Genomic DNA, 23752 nt, shown 5'->3' with positions numbered 1-23752 from the left:
CACATGCCATTATGCAAATTAAGGGTAGGAGAACCTCACACGTAACTACTTTGCTGTAAGCATACGCACTCTCTAGACTTTCAGTGTTTATACTTAAATAAAATATGCTTTTTATCAGTGAAGCACAGAATGTCATGCACACATGCATGTTGATTTTGTTATTCCGCCCTTCTGTCAACATGGTGACATTAAAATCCCAAAGCACGTTTTCTCCTGACGGCATTTAAGTGCTGTTTTCTTTCATATTATTCAATAATTTAGAATTATTTGCAATATTGTCCTCTTCTTCACAATTCTGTGAATTTATATTAAATATTAATGTTTATGTATTATATATGATGTATTTTTCATAGACATGTATTATATATGTCACTAAATGCATGTGAAAACTCGCATGAACACACATAAATCTATTGAAATTGCTTCATCTTCTGCGCCTTTCATCTTCTGAATTCTAACAAATGGTGAAAATATCTCTACATCTCTTATTCATTTTGAAATCCTGCTCTTCCTCATTATCAGACAGTCAGTGCTTATGTAATAAATGTGTGTATGTTTATGTTTTCAGCTTCAGATGTTTCAAAACATTACTCATTCAAGTTATTCTCAGTGATTTAATATCTCCCTATTAATTATAAAGTCCACTAGCAACTAGACATGTAATTGGACAAAATATAGTCCTTAACTGACCCTTACAAATGTTTCTGGCTAATAATCTACCTTCGCAACTGCTTCGTCTTATCAGACAAGCTTTTGATCTTTTCATTTTTGTCAAATTCTGTGGAGAATCTGTATGTTTGAATTGTTTTAAACATAATTTTACATAAATTATCCAAATTTTACTTATTTTTTTTCCACATCTTTCAAATATTTAAAGAAATCTTCAAGTTCATGCTGTGGGTGAAACAATATATGAAATAATTTTAACTTCATACTACCAACAGAACGTTAGTTATTATATGTATTGATTCATGTTGATTGCAGTGTTTGAAGAAACCTAATTCTTATTGAACATTTAGCCTGAGCTAGCAACAGTAAGCAAGTGGGCGGAGCTTAACAAATGATCAATTATGTGAAAACTGTCTGGTGAACAGAAAACAAACCTACATTGACAATTTGCATGTGACATTTATCCCTTTCTTTGATATCATGAAATGAATGCTGTATGTTGCCATTTTCTGAATGTATATTTCTGTGGGGGCCATATTTGCATTTCATTGTCACGAAGGGTGACATTTTAAGTTGAAAATCCCTTTTTAGATGCCAGCCCGTCTTGTACAGTAGATAATCTTCAGCTGCCATTGTTAGAGGAGCAGTTTTGACATGCCTTCTCCTCTTCTGTCAGAATCTGCCACCAAAACTGTTGTTTACATTCAGCCTTTGACAGTCCATTTCAAAGTGGATTAGGGGATAAGGGCGACCTGAGCGAGTTAATTTCCGTTTGCCGCCACAGTGAAAGGCCTGGGATGATGAGGATTTTGTCTGAGATGCTGTCTAGAGGGTCATCCTCTCCCCTATTTTGTTGGGGCAGAATGGAATTAGGGCTGGGCGGCGTGATGGTAGAAATGCATCAGCCAGTAGAGATTCTGCTTTAGCACAATATATCTGTGCTGCATATCAGCTATTTTGCAATGTTTTAGTCTGCTTTTAACCCAGATGTTACATTTTGCACTGATGACGTGCATATACCAACCTTCAAATGTTTGGGGGGAGTAATGTATGCGTTTATTTATTTATGAGCATTAAATTGATGAACAGTGACTGACTTACATTTCAAATAAATGCTGTTCTTTTGAAAATAATAATAAGATAATAATAAGAAATATTTTGTGAGCACCAAATCAGTATATTAGAATGATTTCTGAAGGATAACGAAGACTGAGTAATGACTGCTGAAAATTCAGCTTTGCCATCACTGCAATAAATTAGATTTAAAATATATTCATAGAAAGCAGTTACTTTAAATTGTAATAATATTTCACACTATTATCCTTTTTATTGTATTTTTGATCAAATAAATGCAGCATTTGTGAGCATAAGAGACTTTAAAAATGTTAAAGACCTCAAACTTTTGAACAATAGAGTATTATTAACTTATCTATTATGAAGATGGCATTAAGTATATTAAAATAAAAATAATAGTAAAGTATTAAATATAATATTTAAAATGTATATTATTTAATATAAAATATTTAGAGTAGTATTTGGTATGTCACACAGTTATCACAGTACATTTAAGTGCATAAAGCATAAAACAGCAAAGAAATTCTGTATTGATATATACAGTATTGTTATACCACCCCACCTCTACATCAAATATAATATAGCCCTCAGCACGGATGCCAAGAGTTCCTTTTATGTTTGGCAGTATAAACTGATTTAAACATGAATATACTGACAATGTAAATATCAAGAATATAGAAAGGGCCTATAACTGTTATGATATATTAAACATGCTCGCAAAAGACTTGTCATATCTATCAGTTCGCTGCTTTACAGTACATCTTTGTTTGTTATAGGTTAACAGCCAGCTTTCAAAGTGCAGTATGCGGCAGCAAATAAAGATCCGTAACACCCACGCTCACACTTTACAGAATGTAATTTGTGAGCTTGAGCTCCAGGATGCACAGATGTAGGTTATTGGCAGTGTATTTTTTACTTGAGCGCATTAGGCTTTATGCAGTGATGATAGGCTCAAACGGGCATCGATATGCATCCATGATCATGTTTGTCCTCCAATGAAACCGCATTCCGATTTTATATCACCTCCGAGCCCTGTAGCCAGTCCCAGAGCCTCTATATTTTACCCTCGTAAAGGAAACGTGTCAAAGCAGCGACCGTATCGTCTCTGCATATCCGCCGAGCTTGAGCTCAATCTCAACCAGAAACCACAAGTCTGATTTACATCATATCAATTCTCAAAGCAACTTTTTAGAATTTAATCATTGTCACCGGAGCAATTCACTGGACTGTGAACCTGAATGTAATTATAAAAATAACTTATCTCAGGTTTGACACGTAAAGCCGGACAGTGCACAGCATGCAAGAAATTATTGCTTTGATTAACGTCCATCCTAATCAGTCCACAGACCCGTGGGCTTAAATGTTAGTCAATTAAGGTGCTAAAGACTGACTAAAAGCCCAATTAAAGAGGCCAAATATAGAAACAAAACTGTTTACTGTGAGTCATGTTATTTACAGGGTTTTAGCGCGCCGCATCCGTCGATATTCTGATAAGCAGAGGTGAGCGGTGAGGTTAGAAATTTTCAATTCTTCCGTCATGATAATCTCATTCAGATCTCAACTCAATCATGAAGTATTCACACCAGCGGAGCTCTGAAACAGAAGCGTGTTTATTTAGCAAGACAAGTAATAGAAAATCCATATTTCATATCCGAAACGTTAGTGTCATAAATATTTGATAATAACAATCCCTTCCTGTCTGATACGGGGTTCAGCTTCAGACATGCCGTACGCGGCCTCTCATCCATGTCATCCACGTCATGCGGAAGAAATGAGACAAAATAATAGAATTGTGTCAGAGATGAGGGTTTATCCTTTTATGTTATGATTTGTATTTGGATGCTTGCTTTGTATTCCGACAGCTGCAGAGAGAATAAGAGATGGGCTTCCGAGATTTGAGGGAAGCGCCCAAGACGGGCCACTGCATAAAGCCTGATAATTCAAGGTAAAAGTGTGGGGAAATGTCACAGCGGGCCTCTGAGGAATATCAATGAATGAGAGATGAAACTGCAGACTGAGGGGTTGAGCCAGGCTGTACAGCTGTGTGAACAACAGTGATCAATCCTCTCAGTGTCATGACAGACTGGCCTGGGGTGCTTTGTGTTATCATCGACGTGCTTTACCAAAGGCATGTACATGCAAGACTGGATTGGGCCTTGAATTGTTGGGTGATCGATAGGCCGCACACTTTCTGTTGCATCTGAAGTTCAAGCGTCATATTGAATGAAGCTATAGATACAGTATGTAATTGTAATTTTTTTATTTATTTTTTTGGTGAAGGTTTCTTTCATGTATTCCTTGGGCAATTGAGTATAATAGTTCTGAAGGTTGCTTTGATGGTTACTATCTTTAACAGCTAAATCTTAGCATTTTACGTCACAACTACCATTGCTGATGTATAGATGTGGAAAGTCAAAAGAAATGCTTTTGTTTCCTGGAATTTGTATGTAATAATGTATTGAGCTGAACTACCTCTTGTTTGTCTTCCTCACAGTTACCTGTCCTATGAACGAGGTATTGACAGCCTCCACGGGAATAATCCTGAGTCAGTCACCGGGCAGCAGCCTGCCGCACTTTGAGTCCTGCTCCTGGGTGGTGAAGGTGGATTCAGGTTACAACATCACTTTCACTATTGAACACTTCCAGACCAGCAGACAGTTTGATGAGCTGGAGATCTTTGATGGTGAGTGGATTTATCATGCCTATCCATCCATAAATAATATACACTATAGTTTACTTTTTCATTAACTGTTCCTTCCTGATGTAATGACCTGCCCAACTCAATCCAAGCAGCTGAGTCCTTAGCAATCTTCAAGAAATGGCTAAAAACACATCTCTTCCATCTATATATATATGTGTGTGCGTGTGTGTGTGTGTGTGTGTGTGTGTGTTGTGTGTATATATATTTGCATATTTAAAAAAAACCTTGCAACGTGAACTGCGTTAGGCCCCGATCAGACAGAATGTGTTTTTTGCAGTGAGAGGGGCCTTTTTTTTAATTATTATTATTGTTTTCGGTTGGCAGTGAGCGTTCTGCGCACTGTTTATGCACCCCGGGCGCCTCGTGTCTTCGCCACCTGCTGCGCCTCGCTGACCGAGTCTTGTACTTGCATAGTACTTGCATTTTTATTGCTCTTTTGTTGGTTTGATTGTTTCTATTGTCCTCATTTGTAAGTCGCTTTGGATAAAAGTGTCTGCTAAATGACTAAATGTAAGTTTAAAAGCTATATTGTAAAAATTCATAAAACAATTTTAAAAAGTATGTATGTATTATAATCTACAATTTAAAAATGTAAAAATGCTGGGTTATTAATATTTTTAAAGCAGTCTCCTATGCTTAGAAGGGATGTATTTATTCATGATTAAAATAGTAAAAAAAAAAAAAAAAAACATTGTGAAATATTATAGCAGTTTTCAGCAGCAATTATTTCAGTTTTCAGTGTCACATGATCCTTCAGAAATCATTCTAATATGCTGATTTGCAGCTTTTAAAAACATTTATTACTATTATCAATATTGAAAACCGTTTTGTTTATACAGTGTTATATTTTTGTGTATATATTTTGTAACAATATTGATGTCTATATAGACAGAGACGATTTGATTGATTGATTGATTGATTGATTGATTGATTTTTGTTGTAATAAGGTTTTATGATAAGATTGAATCAAGGTACAAACATCATAGCGAAACTAGTTCTGACATGGTTTTTGGTCACAAAGAGATGTTTTTTTTTTTCTTCTCCTTCCAATACAATTACTGACATACACCTCACAGGCAACCTTGCTGTGTTGAGCAAGATAGACAGTTGAAGAGAGGCCAAAAGGGATGACCTTTGCTTTTACACAGTGAAAACCTTTTGTAAAAGGCAAAGGAAATTGCTTTAGCCAACTGAGGTCTATTCAGGGCCAGTCTTAGGTCAGTGGCTTTGCTGGGGTCAAAGTGATCCCATTTAGCCTGAGAATAGGAAGTGGATTACTGGTCAGAAGGGTCATCTTATACACATGGAGGCTCATCACATTTTAAGCATTATTAAAGTGGCCCATGGTGGAGTCATGCAACACCCCAAAAAAGTGCACAGGATTCAAATAATTGCCATTTGAAAAAATATGAATAAAGTCAAATTCAAATGAAAAAAGATTACTGTCTTTACAGTCCAGTAATATAATTTAATCAATGAAAATCATGCCATTTTGTTACATATTGTTTTTGAAAGAAGTCTCTTTTATTGCAATATTAAAATAAATGTTTTCTGTTTTAATATATTTTAAACACATTTATTTCTTTGAGGGTAAAGCTGAATTTTCAGCAGTCATTACTCCAGTCTTCAGTGTCATATGATCTTTCAGGAATCATTCTAATATGCTGATTTGATGCCCAAGAAAAAAAAATATATATATTGGTGCCATGTCAGTGTTGAAAATTTTTCTGCTGCTTAATATTTTTGTAGACACAGTGACATTTTTAGAGTTCTGTGATGAATAGAAAGTTCAAAACAACAGTATTTATGTTAAAAAAAAAAAAAAAAAAAATATATATATATATATATATATATATATATAGTAATATTATGTCTTTAATATCACTCTTAATCAGTTTTATGCATCTTTGTTTAACAAAAGTATTAGTTTATTAAAAGAAGCACTACTTTTGAATGGTAATGTAAATTGTATTGGGTATTACTTTTCTGTTTTCTGAAGATTTGATTGTCAAAGTTTTAAATTCGCCCAAAAATATTATTTATTCTTGTAGTACCTCAAATAATTTCATTTAAATCTAAGCATTGTTAAAAAACAGAAAGCTATGAACAAAAAAACAGGACTGACACACTCCCATTTTTTGTACCTTTTTTCTGAGAGCGCAGTATATGACAGCCGGCCCTCACAGAATCACATTGTGCTACACACTTTTTTCTGAGGCTGATAAAGCGCCTGTGCTGGTGTGTATTTGCGTGTCATCTGGGAGCAGTGTGAGCTACTCCTGAGGGGAGCTGGCATGCTCAATGCTGATTACGCTTTCAACTCCCATTGCTCTCCAAAGCAGACTTTGCTTTTCACAACATGCCAAATCCAGCCAGATCACACCAGATCCCTTTACCTCCCTGCAGCTTGGCCCAGATGCTAACATGACGTCTGGAATGGCCTTTAATACACACACACACACACACCTCTCTGGACTGAATCAGAGTTCAACTGATCTGAAAGTACTGCTAGTGAAGTTTATGAACAGAGCCTGTCACTCAGCATTAACCATGAGAGGTGGAGAGGCTATGTTGTGACAGAAACACATCAGAAACACACCACTGGTATCACTGCTGGTGGTAAACATGTCAATTTGAAGTTTGTAAGATCTGTGGCTACCGATAGTGACAGGAAGAGATGAGAGAGATGCAGATTTTTTTTTTTTCTCAGTTCAAAATAAAAACGAAAATAAAATATACTAAACAAAAAAAAGTTTTTTTTTTGTGGGTTATTTTTTATTTTATTTTATTTTATTTTATTTTTGGGGGCGTTCTCAAGTTCATGTTTTCTCCAACTTTTAGTAAATCTGATTTTATCCATTTTAAATTCACAATTGATACTTGTGCACCAGAGATGCATCACATACATGGTAACTTTATGCTTTGCTTTATCCTTCAGGTCCATCAAGACAGAGTCCACTGCTCATTTCTCTGAGTGGGAACTATTCATCTCCCTTCAGTATTACTAGCACTGCAAACAAGGTTTACCTGCACTGGTCTTTCGATCACACCTCCAGCCACAAGGGCTTTCGAATCCGCTACTCTGGTGAGTATTCAAACACATCATCAAAACACACAGATTTTATTTGGATTTCCCCAAGCCACTGTTCCCCCGTGGACCAGGAGTACTCTCAAAACACATTGAAGGAATCAATTTATTAAATTAAACTAATGAATCAATTTATTGTTTTTGTTTCAATTTATATTAGAACTAGACATGTATTTTCAAATACATACACACACTCTACTGCAAAAGTCTTAGGCCACCAGTATTTTAACCGAAAATAAAATGGTTTTAAGCCAGTTACTTCTATCTTTTGCTGCAGGAAATATCAGTTTCAAACATTCATTTTGCCATTAATTGTAACAATCCATTTAGATTGTTGTATGCAAATCCAAAAGAACTATGGCAACATTCCTACAAAGCTACATTACTGTGAGAAGTTTTAGGCACTTGTGTAAAAAGTTAGGATGCTTTCAAAAATAAAGTCATAAATAGATTTTATTTGTCAATTAACTTCTATTAACTTAGTTAAATCAACATTTGGTGTGACCACCCTTTGCATTTAAAACCACTTTTGTCCAAGGTACACTTGTGCATAGTCTCAGGTAGCTTTGTAAGAAGGTTTCTTGAAGCATCTTGGAGACAATTGAATTTAAACAAGACTAGGTACTGTGAAATAATCCTATTAAGTCTTCACTACCTGCTAGCGAAAGCAAACTTATAGTGTAACTAGTGTAGTTTGAGTCATGAACAGATTCTTTTAATGAATGAGTTATAGGTTTGGCTTACAAATGACTACATCTAACAAATCAGATGACTCCTCGACTGCCTGAATGTTTATGACAACTTACAGTTAAAGATACGCATTCACAAAACGACCAATTATGACTCCCTGCTGCAAAAACAGAATTACGCAGGAAACGCTGCCACAAGCTATCGAGACCTGATTGCGCCGTTTCATGAGCAATGGCGTAATTCTAAATGAGTTATTACCCCGTAAATATTTAAAAAGTTTCCGTATGCTCCTAATCATTAGCGTTTCAGAAGAATGACTAATCACCTCTTTGTCTGGCTCATCAGGGTACTTTATCTCGGCATCAGCTTGTTTTGCTTTTTCCGCTCTCTCCTCGCATGATGGATTTTTGATATAGGGCTCTGTGACAGTCTGGGTTAGCAGCGGCAGCACACCTAGGTTTCCCTACTCAATATGGTTTCCCTTCTGTAGCGATACCTTGGTGGGACAGAAACAGATGGTGGGACAGATTCAAAGCTTCGTACCGTTTTCTTTCTCAATCCATCTTTTATCTCCACAGGCTGTTACTTCATCAACTGTAGCGGGTCCTTTCACTCCGCCTCCCTCTCTCTTTTGTTTTTCTCTTCATTTTTCTTTTTATTTCCTGACCTTTTCTTCCCACCATCACCTGTGTGAGGTTTGCTAAATGACTGGCTTTGAGAAGTTTGAAGGCCTTTCTTTGAAGATTGACAGCATCAACTTTGTAATTTAAAAACAAGGGCCAAGGAGCATGAAAGTGTGTTTGTATCGTAACTTTATTGAATGCAAAGCTGGGTCTCTTGGGTCAAAGTCAGGTAGGAAACAGCACCACGACTGGTTGACGCAGATGCACAAAGTATTGAAGCAGGAAGGCTAAATTTCTGCTAAGGCTTCTCTTACAGCTTAGACCTCTTTGGCCAATAATCAATAGCAGTCTTTTTAGCCATTTAGAGGGCAGCACCTGCTCTATCACATAAGAGGTATGATGCACAAAACAAAACCGCTCTAAAACCGCACTCTAAGCCATTTAAACCATTAGTGCAGGTTTTATTCAAAGATTTACAACAGGTATATGATGTGTAAACTTTCAAATTTGTCCATTATGTATAATCTCCAGTCAGGGTTAATGGATGAGAAGCTGGAAACGTTTTATGTCTCAGTGGTTTGATCATTAGAAAGATTTGTGCCTTGTAAAACTTGATGGTTGCCCTTCCATTACTGTTATCTTTAATTATTTATTTTTCTTTGTCCTACAGTAGGTTAGCTTTTACTTCTAACATTTTCTGTGAAGAGCTAAATTACTTGATGAGTGCAGTTTTTTCTCCTGTGTTGATGTTTGCTGGAAAGTTGAGACAGGATTTATGATTTTAGATTTTGCGAACACCGATATATTTTTGATCTATTTTCTTAAAACAGAAATAAATTAATTATTGTTATTTTAATACTTTAATTCAGCAAGTGCTCATTAAATTAATCAAAAGTGACAGCAAAGACATTTATAAAGTTAAAAGTGTTCTTCCACATAAATACTGTGCTATTTGAACTTCGTTAATGTTCATTAAAGTCCTGTTTTTGGGGGGAGTTTTATCAAATAAATGCAGGTGGTGTGATATTTGTCCATTTTTAGAAATTCAGTAGTGTATAAATGACATTGAATCCACAACACAGTAAGACTAAAAACCACAACTTAAAAAAAAAAAATCTTTATGGGTTATTATTAACATGGGGCATATTGTTTTCTATCTGTCCTTTTTTTTAAATTGTTGATCCATGTACATGTTTCAGACGGGCATTTTTGACTATTGCGTAGTCTCGTGCCATCAGCACAGTGTTTTTAATATGACTTTAATGTAGCTATAGCTAACAGCTGTTCAGCTTTGAAAAAAATGTCTCAAGACCCCTCCGCTCTATTCCATTTTATTGCCTTTTATTGCCATCTAACTGTTTTCAATGCCAGAATGTGTCCTGTGTGAGTGGTCCCTCACTCTCCTAAAGGAAATTATCATTGCTAGACATTGTGTTGGACTGAAATTAGAATTGTTGAAATGGCATTTAAATGGAAGTTCGGCAAGAGCTTGTTCATCTAATCCAACACAAGGGCATATACATAAGTAGCTGGTTAAGCTGCAGAAAATCATTTTCTTAATCAGTATTTTTGCATTATTCTTTACATAGTGTATCTTGAATATATCTAGAATTAATTTCCTGTGCAGTTTGCCTTCTCAAGTTAACTTTGCTTCTTTTTTTTTTCTTTTTTTCTGTAAGTATAACAAAAAATAAAGCTTAAGAAAATGATTTGTAGTAGTCTGCCTCTCTGCCTTTTCCAGGAAACCTCCACTAATCTTACACTAATTAACTTGCATTAATTAAATAGTCCGGGGGGCAACATCCCCAAGCCCCTGCATTACGGGCAGCTAGCCAAACCTGTTTACCTGTAACACTGAAGGATTATATGAACATGTGAACTCGTGAAACAGATAGGCCTATAATGCAGTCATAGCGATTAATAATGCGGCAAATTGCATTCCTGCCCCATTTCCTCCTAATTTCCTCCATACCTCCTTTTATATTATGCTGGTATCATTACCGTCATTCTTTTTCTTGTTTGGTCTGCAAGGAGAACAGCCTGCTAAGATCTGATCACGGACACATCTTGTGCCACAGGAGAGAATGTGGCCTGGATTGCATATGCCAAACAGCATAACTTTGTATAATGACTCGATGTATTCTGAATTACAGTTTAGACTAACAACCTGTACACAAAACGATAGATTTTTTTGTTACATATCCATCATTTATGACCTTCCACAAGTTCCTGCAATTCAATACCGTGCATCTTTTTAATCAGTCCTCAGCTCCCGGCTGCGTTAATATCCGCTGTTTCCAGTAAACAGGATGAGGAATCGAAACGCAATAAGCAGCAGGTTTCACAGACTGATGTGTTTTTGACTTCTGGCTTTGTTTACATTTGTATGTGCTACAGCGGCATACTGCAGTACCCCAGACCCTCCTGTGAATGGCTCGGTGCATAGCCAGACGGGCACGAAGCTTGGCAGTACCTTGCGCTTCAGTTGCGACCGGGGCTTCAACCTGATTGGCCAGACCACCGCCACCTGCACCCGCACCCCGCAGAGCATCTACCAATGGAACGCTCCAGTGCCGCTTTGCCAAGGTGAGTCTGAAAATCTTGTCTGAAATACCTTGGACAAAGTCTGGAGGCGATTATCCGCCTCTCCTCGCTGAACTCTCTCTGCGAAAAAGACTGGCGCCACCGTGGCTAATTCCGTATTCAATCAATGTTTAGGGCTTGGCTGCATCTGTCAAATTGTTCATCACAATAAATGGGTTAGCCAGGAGCCATAGCTGCGAGACTATTGCTAATGTGCTGTCCGAGGGGAGAGTCTCCTCAGAAAGAGGCAGTTATCATCCACTAAAGCAGGGGCCTCCACGGGGTCTACCGTTTTGCAGTCTCAGAAGTGCTGCGTTTTATCATCACTTCCTAGCTAACAAAGGCCTCACCTGTGAGAGAGGTGAATTTCTCTTTGAGATGTGTGAGAGGTGTGAGATGCCTTAGGCCGAACACACTGAATGGTCTTTTTCGTATTCGAAAGTGGGATGTAGTTGACTCATGATTGATTGAAAGTTGAGTAGCATGGATATTAAATCCATTATGTGTCAGTCCTTTGAAAAAAGAGGCATTATAATGACTTTTGAGACTATAGAGAATAATATAGTGGTTACTGAGCTGGGCTGGACATCAGAAGTTTGTAGGTTCAAACAAACGAGGGGCCAATTATGAACTCTAAAAATCATGAAATCATCTCTATTGTGGCCTTGAGAAAGACACTTAACCTCGGAGTGATCCAGAGGGAATGTCCCTGTAAGTGTACTGTAAATCACATTGGATAGAAGTGATTGCTAAATGACAAATTAAGATGGTAGAGGAGGCAGATCTATGGGCGTTCAAACTTTTAAATCAGCATTGCCTGTCATCCTGGTGTTGGTGTTCTGATTTGACACATACAGTGGTGCAAAAACGTATTTAGACACTTAAGCAGCCCAATTTGTATTGCAATCGAATAACAGTTTTTTTTTTTTCTATTTTTATTTTTTTTTTCTATTTGCTTATATTTTTTTGTATTTGCTTTAAATGTCAGCTTGTTTAATGTTGGATTCGATGATAAAGTGCCAAACCAAGTGTCATCTGCAAACAAATGATGCTACTATTTATTTTTTTCTATTTAGATTTTTTTTGTTTCTGTTTCTACAGTATTTGCTTTTTTAAAATAATAAATGATGATTGATATTTAGCCATCTATGACGTAGACATTCCTATATTTACGTATGTCTGAAGTGCCCGAATACTTGTTGAGGCCAGAGAGATCGTTGTGTTTATACTGTGTTTATGTTCAGTACCCTCTGACTCTCTGGTGGCTGTATAGGATGTTGGCGTTCTTACTGTATCCTTAGTCCATGTCCAGATGTAATCTACATCTTGGCTTGTGCCCGTTGCTTTTTAGCTGCTCTTGTTTTCCTTCCCAGAACCACTGCAAGCTTGTGTTTGCACAGTCGCATTGCTTCATTTGGTGTATTCACTGTGTGTTTACGCTCAGTATTCTTTGAAGTGTGATGGCGAAAAGAAATACCCACTTTCCTTGGGGTTTTGTGAGAAAATACTTGTTCGTTTTTGAAGTCAGAATCTTTCTCTCCTTCACAGTTGTTTCCTGTGGGATGCCCATTGCGCCAGTGAATGGCACTGTCATCGGGCAGGACTTCACTCTCGGCTCTAGAGTTACATTTTCCTGTAATCCTGGTTTCCGATTGGCCAATGCTCAGCCGGTGTCAACGCTTTGTCAAGAGTCTGGGAGGTGGAGCCCGATGGAGACCCGCCCTCGCTGCGTTCGTGAGTTCATGAGCGCCACAATCACTGTTCTTATTTACATAAAAGATTGATAAAAGAAAGAAAAGATAAAATGTGCATTATCTTTAACAATTTTTTTTTTCTTTAACTTAAAAAGTCTTAGGCCACGTTTAATCTTGAAATCAAAGTTTAGTTTAAACATGGAAATCAATAGAACAATTTTACAAAAGAATAAATTACAAGATAGATAGTATAGATAGTATAGATAGATAGACAGACAGACATAAGAAATATGTTGCCGTAGGTCTAATCAAATAGCAAATTTTGATAACTAACTCTGACCCTCCAGCTGTGACCTGCCCTGACATCGGCCACTCCGCAGTGGATCATGGGAGGTGGAGGCTTATTTATGGCATGCAGAATAAATATGAGGCCATGATGATGCTGACCTGTGACCCTGGATATTTCTACAAGGGTCAAAGGGTCATCCGCTGCCAAGCTAACGGCACCTGGGATTACCCTGAGCCGAGACCGTCCTGTGAAAGTGAGTGCAATATAGGCTATAATGACATTAAGACATGTGCTTTGAGACCACAGTATTTTCAAATTAGGATTTTTTTTGGAAACCTGCGACCTAACAGAGGATAAGTGATTTGGAGAATGGATGGATGGATTTTCAAACTTTTAAATGAAAACCCCTGATCTAGTATGTCATTTTATATACCAAATAAAGGTTGGGGAAAGTCAATTTCAGGACTTTAAAATGAAATTCTTTGTTCATAGTTCCAAAGAAAAAAAATACTAATACATTTTTCATCTGATTTTACATAGTCATTTCCTGTGGTGACCTTGGAACCCCTCCGAATGGGAATAAAATAGGAACATTAACCGTGTATGGAGCGACTGCCATTTTTTCCTGTAACACGGGTTATACTCTGGTGGGCTCCCGAGTGAGAGAGTGCATGTCCAATGGCTTGTGGAGTGGAGCTGAGGTCCAATGTCTTGGTGAGTCTCTTTACTTCCGTTATGGGACTCCATCATTCATTAGAGAAAATGTACCCTTATGTTCTCCAAATGAGCATTTACGATATTTTTCTTCAACAGCTGGACACTGTGGCACACCAGAGCCTATTGTGAATGGCCAGATCATCGGAGAGAATTACAACTACAGAGGCAGTGTCGTTTACCAGTGTAATCCTGGATTCCGACTCATCGGCGTGTCTGTTCGCATCTGTGAGCAGGACCACCGCTGGTCCGGAAAGACTCCTGTCTGTGTCCGTAAGTGTTGCTTAAGCAATCTGATATGACGTCTTTTGACAGTTGCATGACCCTGAGAAATAAAATAATCATGTAAATGGATATTAATATGTCGCTCTGATGTTCTGTAGCCATCACCTGTGGACATCCAGGCACCCCTGCTAATGGTGTGACCCAGGGAACGCAGTTTAACCTGAACGACATTGTGCGTTTCGCCTGCAACCCTGGTTTTGTTCTGCAGGGTGCAATCAAGTCTCACTGTCAGCCCAACGGCCAGTGGAGCAACGCTCTGCCCAAGTGTAAAAGTAAGTCCTGTGGCTTCATCATCAGCGGTGATCCGTAGTGTGTATGTGTGTTACTTGACAAGGAAATGTAAATCGTGCTATTATGTTAAAATAACTTGACTACTCTATTCAAATCTGCTCTATTACTCAGCATGGTGTAGAACAAGAGGTATGTGTTCTAATGGGTCTTAACTGAGAAATAACAGCATTTAAATAATGAACGCTTTTCATTAAAAAAAATTATAAAGATTGTAGAAGCAGCTTTCTGTTGGTCAGCGTGGAATATCTGCGTGAGCACCTTGAACTTGTTGTGAAACATTGTTCGCTCTCACAAAATTCCCAGCCGTATGGATTCCTATTAACATGACTGAATTTTGCTGTGAAAATTAAGCAAACAATGGTTTCACTTACTCAAAAACTGCTTTAGTTGGGGTTACAGATGACTGGCACAGATCCAGCCAATGACAAGCTATGCAAATCTTTGTGTGTAATTCAAGATGTTTCATTAGGAGTTGCCATAAAGTGCACTACTGTTTAAAATATAATGTAAGCTGCAATTACCTCAGTCTTCAGTGTCACATGATCCTTCAGAAATCATTCTAATATGCTGACTTGGTGCACAAGAAACATTTCTTATCATCAGTGTTGAAAACAGTTGTGTGCTTGATATTTTCTGGAAACAGTGAAACAATTACACAAGTTATGAATGCATGGCATCACTCTGATTGATCTGAATTACCTTAATTTGAATCTTTGAAGTTGCATCAACCATCCCCTCAACCCATCCCTCTCTTTAGATTATAAATGTGTGTTTACTCTGACTGAGGAAGTTGAAGTGGTCTGATCATATCAGTCACGGTCTCCTCTCCATCATGGTCCGTCATTAGCACTGAGCGTGGGAAGACGCCCGTTTAATGGCACAAAAGGAGCCGGTAAAAAATGCTATGAGCTCGGAGCTGCATCAATAATTTAGTAGGCTTCTGCACAGCCCCGCTAATCAGCACCAATTTGTGTCTGAGCGAGCCGCTTCCATCTCCAAAATGGCCTCCTAAACCACACAGATAAGTTGGTTAGACTCATATGTGCAGATAATTGAACCACCTCTCCTCAAAAATTGCCACTGGCCAGCAGGAGCATCAATTTTAATATTGTATTACGGCCAAGCACAAATAAACAGATTGTTTTCCTATGTTCTTTTCTTTTTCTGCTTTTCTTTCTTTCTATTGATTTTATTTGTGTATTTATTTCTAGCTTAACCATTAACATTTTAGTTGAAAATCAAGCTAGTATATTTAAGTTATAAATGGGTGCATCATAGAAAATGGCTTTGGCTGGCTCTGCTAAGAGCTATTAAAGGCATTAGCATGCATTACTACCCTGGAAAGTCTAATTCCATTGACAAGCTGTCCCTAACGGAGAGATTTTAAGGGAACGTTGCTGGCCTGAAACAGCAGAAGGAACACTCTGGAGTCAAATAAGGAAGCCTGTCCTCTTCATTTGGTTTCACTGTTACCCCATAATTGCACATAAAATGTCACCAGAAGTGTGTTCAGCTGAATTTGTTAGAATCGGTTGAAGTACTCAAAGAACAAAACATAGTTTAACATGATGGCCTATCTTATTGTCTTGGCCTGCTCAGATGCACTTGCACTTTAATGTATATTTTGTTTCCTTTCAGTGCGTGAACGAATACAAATTACTGCCGATTTCTGTTTTAGGCTCTTCATCATGCACTTTTGTCCTTCTGTGCTCTCGTTCTCTGCATGTTTTTGGCTCATAACTAATACACCAGCACTATGTCTCCATCTCTCCTCTCTCTAAGCTCAGTTCATGTCCTCAGCCTCAGTTAATGAAGCAACTGTTTGTGTGTATGTAGTTTCAAATATTTACAGAAGTGTTTTTTTTAGAAGCCTTTAATCTTCTTTGTAAATCGTCTTTTTCTGTCATTTTGTGTGGGGAAAAGTGTTTGGTTGGATATCAGGAAAAATAAACCGTGCCCACTGGCAGAGTCTTTTATTTCACACAATTCGCTAAAGAAATTGCACAAATCAATTAATGGCACAAACAAGGCCAAAAATGAGTGCTGAATGTGATTTGCATGCCACAGTTGCCCATCATTTAGATTGGCTTGTTGTGGAGGAGGAAGCAGGCTTGAACAGAGGATATATTGAGATATGTATCTGGATAGATGCTTGTTTATAACAATTTTTTTTATTCCATCATTTAGTAATCATTTGATGAACTGCCACCCAAATGGAAATGTAAACACAAAGGTTTCTTTTAAATGAAATTGAAATGAATTATACCAAAAAACAGTTCTTACTTAAATAATTAAGGCACAGTATGCCATAAACTACTGTTTAATAATTGGTGTCAGTAAATGTTTTAAATGTTTTTGAAAGAAGTCTCTTAAGCTTACCAAGTAAAATATTATGAAATATTATTACAGTTTGCAATAACTGTTTTCTATTTTAAGATACTCATTACTCTAGTCTTCATTGTCACATGATATGATCCTTTAGAAATCATTCTAATATGCTGATTTGGTGCTTAAGAAACATTTATTATTATCAGTGTTGAAAACAGTTCATTTTTTCATTTTTTTGTGGACTCAGTGGTATTTTTTCACGATTGTTGAAAGTTAAAAGAATAGCGTTTATTAGAAATAAAAATATTAGAAATAGCTTTGCTTTCATTTTTCATCCATTTAATGTGTCCTTGCAATGTACTTCTCACCAGTATTCTTCATAACCTTCTTTCTCTGTGTCTTTCTTTCTCGTTTTCTCTCGCCCACTCTATCTGCGTCTCAGTCGTGAACTGCACTGATCCGGGACATGTTGAAAATGGTGTCAGACAGGTCCTGCCCAGCGGGCCTCATCGTTACAGTTTCCAGACCACAGTTTCTTACAGCTGTAACCCTGGATATTACCTGCTGGGCACCAGCAGTCTGAGCTGTCAAGGCGACGGCACATGGGACCGTTCCCTACCCAAGTGCCTCTGTAAGTCATCTTAGCCTGATAAACCAATACTCAAATAATTTCCCAACCTACTTTACTCTGAATTATTTATACACGTGATCTGACATTGTGCACTGTAGGTAAGCTTTGCCTTTTTTTTTCTCTCTGCTGCAGTGGTTCTGTGTGATCGTCCCAGCATGCCTCCATATGCACAGATCTCGGGGGACAGGCGCACAGTGGGCTCCGTTATCCGCTTCAGCTGCATTGGCCAGCGCAGCATTGTGGGCAATACCACCCGCATGTGCCAGCTGGATGGCCAGTGGAGCGGCTCCCTGCCACATTGCTCTGGTACTTCAAATCTTTACCCTACTCAACATGCTCATTATTGTCATTTTTATTTAGTAATTTATTGGTATGTAAAAAAAAAAAATTAGAAATATATCTCATTGTCATTTTTTATATTTCCAAAAACTAGACTACCTAGTTTCATTTCAAAACATTCTTTGTCATTGGCTCTGCACATTTGAGTTCTTCCTCACAATGACTGTATGATGTTGAGATCCAGCTTTGCAACTCAGGTCAAAGCAAGGACTTATACTCAGCTGTCACAAAGGTTACCGATATTCAAGTAGGCAGCGATATTATGAAAACTTTTGAACAAGATAATTTGTGTAAATTAAGTTAAGTATGTTGTCTTGTGGAGTGCATGTAAATATGCCATGTCTTCAGAGCAGTACTAAATCAAAGTACTAATAAAAAAAAATTATGATCGTATTTTTATTTTCTTATTTTTCTTATATTTAATTAAACCCTCCTATGTTTTTTGTAGATATGAAAGAGACTCAGATTATCTCACAAGGGAATGTAAATTTACGAGAAAAGAGGGGAATTTATTTTTCAAACTTTATAATAATAATAATAACAATAAATATACATATACAACAATATATAAATACATGTAAATAAATATAGATTTTTATTTATTTCTTTAATTTAAAGCTATTAACAAACCATTAACTATGACTTTTGCGTCAAACTCCTAATTTGCTGCTTATTAATAGTTAGTAAGGTAGTTGTTAAGTTTAGGTATTGGGTAGGATTAGGGATGTAGAGTATGGTCATGCATAATATGTGCTTTATAAGTATTAATAAACAGCCAATATGTTGTTAATAGGAATGTTAATAAGCATTTAGTTGATAGTGAGAATTGGTCCCTATACTAAAGTCTTATCTTTATTTTTTATTATTCCCTATTGGGACACCTGACCATTACACAAATATGGACTTTAATAATAACATCACACTCTAAATACATAGACATTTATATGTAGTTGGTCCTCCCTTTGCAGCTTCTATTCTTATAGCTGGCTCTCTACAAGATTTTGGAGTATTTCTGTGGGATCTTTTGCTAATTCATCTTCTTGTTCATGTTGGACAAGAAGTCCTGGCTGTTCCCACAACGTTGGAAGCAAAGTATTGTCCAACATTTCCTGGTATGCTGAAGCATTCAAATTTCCCTTCAATGAAAGTAAAGGGCCTAACAGAGAAGTGTGATTCGTCACGCCACAAAACAGGTTTCCACTGCTCCAGAGTCCAGTGGTGGTGTGCTTTACACTACACCATGGCTTGCACGCCACTGCTCGTCTATTGAAACCCATTCAGTGAAGCTCCCGTCACACAGTTTTTGTGCTGATATTAATGCCAGTAGAAGTTTGGATCTCTTAGAATCAGCAGAGCATTGGCGGTTTTTCCGCACCGTGCATGACCCGCTCTGTGACTTTATGTGGACTTCACTTTGTCGCTCAGTTGCTGCTGTTCATAAACACTTCCACTTTCTATATAGTAGAAAGTACTACTTACAGTTGACTGTGGAATATCCTGCAGGCTTGAAACTTCACAAGCTGACTTATCACAAAGGTGGCATGGTTGAAACACTGAATTTAATAATTAAGAGGTGTGTCCCAATACTTTTGTCCATATAATGTGTATATATAGTGGTGAATGGACTCCATTTTTCACATTTGAGATAGCACAATCTCTGAGGTCTCGTAAGCATGTGAGATGATGAATCAATGGCTTCAGGATTGCAGCCCAGATCAGTGGGTGGTAATACAATATTGCCATATAGGCAGCATCCAGAAGGGCAAAGAGTGAGTCCCCTCATAAACTGGTTTAATCTTCTCATATTGGGCTTGGCGACACAGACTCCCACATGCCTGCCAGGTAATGAGCTGCCCTGCTCCACTATAAACACATCAGTCCATTGCAGCCCTCAGATATGCCAGAAGAGCTTCATCCCTGGCTGTAAAACCACTGACAGGTTAATGTCACAATTCATAACATTCATATTTCTCAAAAGATTGCTGTTTCTTTCTGTCGGCTGTCAAAAAGTGCATTAGGCTTTTTTTGCAAGACACCTTGTGGTTAATAACTGGCCTGTCAATGTGAGTTTCTGAAGACGATATGCGGTATATAAATAGTAGTAATTCTCTAATATTTACTTCGCCCTTCTCCAAAAGACTCACCGTTCATTTTAAATTAGTGATTGTGTGTTTAGCATTACCAGAGGATATATAGGGAATAGAAAGATCATTTGTAAATGCATCAGTGGATCAAAATAAGAGGATTTGCTGAAGAACACCATGGAGCGCACAGGTCGGCATTATGAGCGGGGAAATTAAGGGAAATTTTCTGTCCCTGGTGCTTTCTTATCCAAAGTAAATTATCACCTAAACCAAGCCGCTGTGATGCCTCTTTTTCATCTCCTTTGCCAGGTCTACCACAGAGAGTTGTTCAATAAATATGAATGAAATTACTCATCATCTTGTGTAAATCTCAGTTAACCTCTTTAAATAAAAACCTAATGTAATAGAGAACAAGTTTGAAAGGCCTGCGGGGCATCTAGATAGTAGTTTTCCCATCACTCGCTGTCAAAGGATCTAAATTGGACTGGTTTGAGGGCATTTTCATTGTACATAGACACTATATCAAGGGTTTGAAACTCATGGTACTTGAAGTGTATAGACAACTTCATTGATTTTAATGGGAGTGATTTAGTTTTATTGAGTTTCTCCACACCATGTGTCCGTTGGTTAAACAGGCTGTGTCTAAAATCACCACCTTATCCCTGAATTGTGCATTTAGCACTTTTATTTCATTTTTTTATTTATTTATTTTTTTACTTTAAATATATCATGTAATTTTAAATGCCAAACCAAAATGAAGAAAGTGAAAATTGATATTATGGGCCTGATTTAAAGATTTATCTTTTGTTAACACTGCCATAAGAATAAGTGCTCATGTATGTGTGTTGTTTCAGGGGAATCTGCTGGTTTGTGTGGAGACCCTGGTGTTCCAGTGCACGGGATCCGTCTGGGAGAGGAGTTCACCGTAGGGAGCGTCGTGCGATTCAGCTGCGAGCCTGGCTACATTCTGAAGGGCTCCTCTGAACGAACCTGCCTGACTAACGGGAGCTGGGTGGGCATTCAGCCTGAATGCCACGGTAAGAATAATGAAACCTGGGTGGTCTGCAGAAGAATGCGGCTGAGCTCAGATGATTAATCGCTTCTGCTTCTAGAAGATTCTTCTACACCCAAAATTGTAGCCTATGCAAATTTCTCAGAGTTATTTCATAGCAGTTTGATTCTGCACACAAATGTCTAAACTTGTGCAGAACAAAAGAGCAAGATGGAGACAGACTGACAGACTGAGGTAGAAAGTGGTTGGCGCGAAGTTATTTTCATCTTGATTGGTTCCCGTCTGTTCTCTGCTGTAGCTTTAAAGTGGCTCAGTACACCTGGGGTGTACACATGTTACACTTCTACTAGTACCATGTTTCCTTTCTCTCAACATGCTGAAACGACTGTGCCAGCCCTGCTGGTCCCCTGGACACTGGGCTGCTGTGTTTGCACACGCTCCTTCTCTCTTAAACAGCATTATTATTCTGCTCGTGTTGGTTTGTGTAAAGTGCCTGCAGAGTCAGGCTGACAACCCAAAGAAAGGCATGTCAGAGAAGCAGAAAACCCAGGTTAATTATCCGTGTGGAGATGCCTGCCATTTTTCTTACCCTGCTTTTTTTTAACACCAGCCATTTGTTTTATCTCACATCTTGTTAACAGTCACCCCTAAACATTCAAGATATTTTTAGTTTTGCATCTCTTACAAAGCACACTGCCATCTCAATCCCTTCCTACCTCCCAAATGCTTGGGGGTTGTGCGTTTGAAATGTGTGCGCTTGTGTGTCTGCCTAAGTTTGTGTTTCTGTTATTGATTTGACCCTTGGGCTATTGTTATCCATGCCAGTTCAGCAAACTGTGGTGGCTTAAAAGGTGGATTCTCAGAAAATGCCGACGTTTCAAGAGAGCAAATCAATAACAACCTAAAACCCCTCTCATAAATTTAAATCCTGAATGCACCATAAAAAGCTCATCGTCTTAAAGTGCAAGGGGAAATCAAGATGACTTTTTTCGTTTATGTCCTCATTACAAATGTTTGATGTCCTAGTATTTACTTATATGAGGAAATAGACCGTTCTTTGCAGAATTGGTGTGCTTTATAATAATATGATATGTACTATAAAATAGTGGTTGTCAACTGGTGAAATGAGATGCAAAAAAAAAGGAAAGCAGGGAAAAACGTCTTATATAGAAATAATTAATAAACGGTAACACTTTAGTACAGGGACCAATTCTCATTATTAACTAGTTGCTTATTAGCATGCCTATTATTAACATATTGGCTGTTTATTGGTACTTATAAAGCACATATTCTGCATGGCCGTATTCTACTTCCCTAATCCAACCAAATACCTAAATGTAAAAACTACCTTACTAACTATTAATAAGCAGCAAATTAAGAGTTTGAAGCAAAAGTTGTAGTTAATGGTTTAATAGCGAGAATTGGGCCTTAAAATAAAGTGTGACAAACTACTAATCAAATACTTATTTTTTCTATGCAAATATCACAAGAAGCAAAAATAAAATAGGCTCATTTACTTTTAAAACTTTTTTTCCTTCAAATTGACATCAGATGTTCTCTATCCAGTGAAACTCAGTACTTTGGCACCAATTCATTGTCCTCTTGCTTGAAAAATAATCCACACATTATGCCGACAACAGTGTGTGGTGAATTATTGCCACCCAAACACGATACCATTCAAATTTAGATTTGTCTGATAATCATATTTGGTACTGTGTTGGGACACAACTTGATTTCCAATGTAAAATGTGTATCCTGATGCAAAACCTGAGCCAAAGGACACTAGCGTATGTAATAACAGGTTTGCCGTTTGTTGTTTTAAGCTCAGTATTCACTCAAGTTCTCTGTTTTCATGTTGGCAAGTCTCCAGTGCTCAAACCTCTAGCCCATATTGGTGGCGTCCCTGGTTGTGAGTGTGTGCCCACCTGCTCTTTATTGGCACCCACCCATGAATAAGCTCCATCTGCCCTGTCCTGGGGCAGAGGATTGTCTAATGTATGAAATCTCCTGCAGTAAATGTGTTTATTAATTAAACGCTAAATTAACAAATAACTGTCCAGGTCGAAGGAGGGGCATGTCCTATGAATCGTGTAGATGCCTAGTAGTGTGCCAGCCTCCCTTGCACCTGAGATTCATGTTCTACACTGACCATGTATCTTTGTCATCTTGCATCCCATCTGACGTTCTCTTGTTGTCTTTCACAGTGGTCTCCTGTGGCAACCCTGGAACTCCCCGCAACGCCATGATCCAGTTCCATGATGGACTTGTGTTTTCCCGCTCTGTCACGTACTCCTGCAGAGAAGGCTACTACTCCACCGGCCTGCTCTCTCGTCATTGTACTGTCAATGGCACCTGGACCGGGGACATGCCGGAATGCACAGGTGCCCTATCAACACCTCAACAGGAGTTTGAATAGATTAAACATCCATTTTTTAAAGCTAGCATCATGAAAGCTGTGGTCACATAACCGTTGTTTGGGAATTTTTCACGAAGTCTAGTCATTTCAGTAGGAATGCAGGTGATTGGGAATTAAGCGCAAAGGCGAAAGATTTCCCCACAAGGTCATGAGGATTTGCCTTTTTTGCACGCAAACTTCCACTGAAATTCCGGTAATGTGACCAAACCTTAGCTCTTTGCAGTTTTAGGTAACACTTGAA

General features: G+C 38.0%; 1 protein-coding gene across 1 annotated transcript in view; it reads left to right on the top strand.

Annotated features, from left to right (window-relative positions):
• The window catches only part of csmd2 (CUB and Sushi multiple domains 2), a 262731-nt gene that overhangs the window by 221591 nt on the left and 17388 nt on the right, over positions 1-23752 (top strand). The window contains 12 exon segments of the mRNA XM_058752757.1: positions 4238-4426; positions 7383-7529; positions 11243-11431; positions 12977-13162; positions 13470-13664; positions 13952-14125; positions 14225-14398; positions 14509-14682; positions 17472-17660; positions 17793-17966; positions 20938-21120; positions 23300-23476. Coding sequence (XP_058608740.1) covers positions 4238-4426; positions 7383-7529; positions 11243-11431; positions 12977-13162; positions 13470-13664; positions 13952-14125; positions 14225-14398; positions 14509-14682; positions 17472-17660; positions 17793-17966; positions 20938-21120; positions 23300-23476 — 2151 coding nt within the window.

Source organism: Onychostoma macrolepis, chromosome 19 (assembly GCF_012432095.1).
Source record: "Onychostoma macrolepis isolate SWU-2019 chromosome 19, ASM1243209v1, whole genome shotgun sequence".
NCBI classification, from domain to species: Eukaryota; Metazoa; Chordata; class Actinopteri; order Cypriniformes; family Cyprinidae; genus Onychostoma; species Onychostoma macrolepis.
The sequence above is the reverse complement of the archived record's forward strand: the minus strand, read 5'-3'. Positions and strand labels throughout refer to the sequence as shown.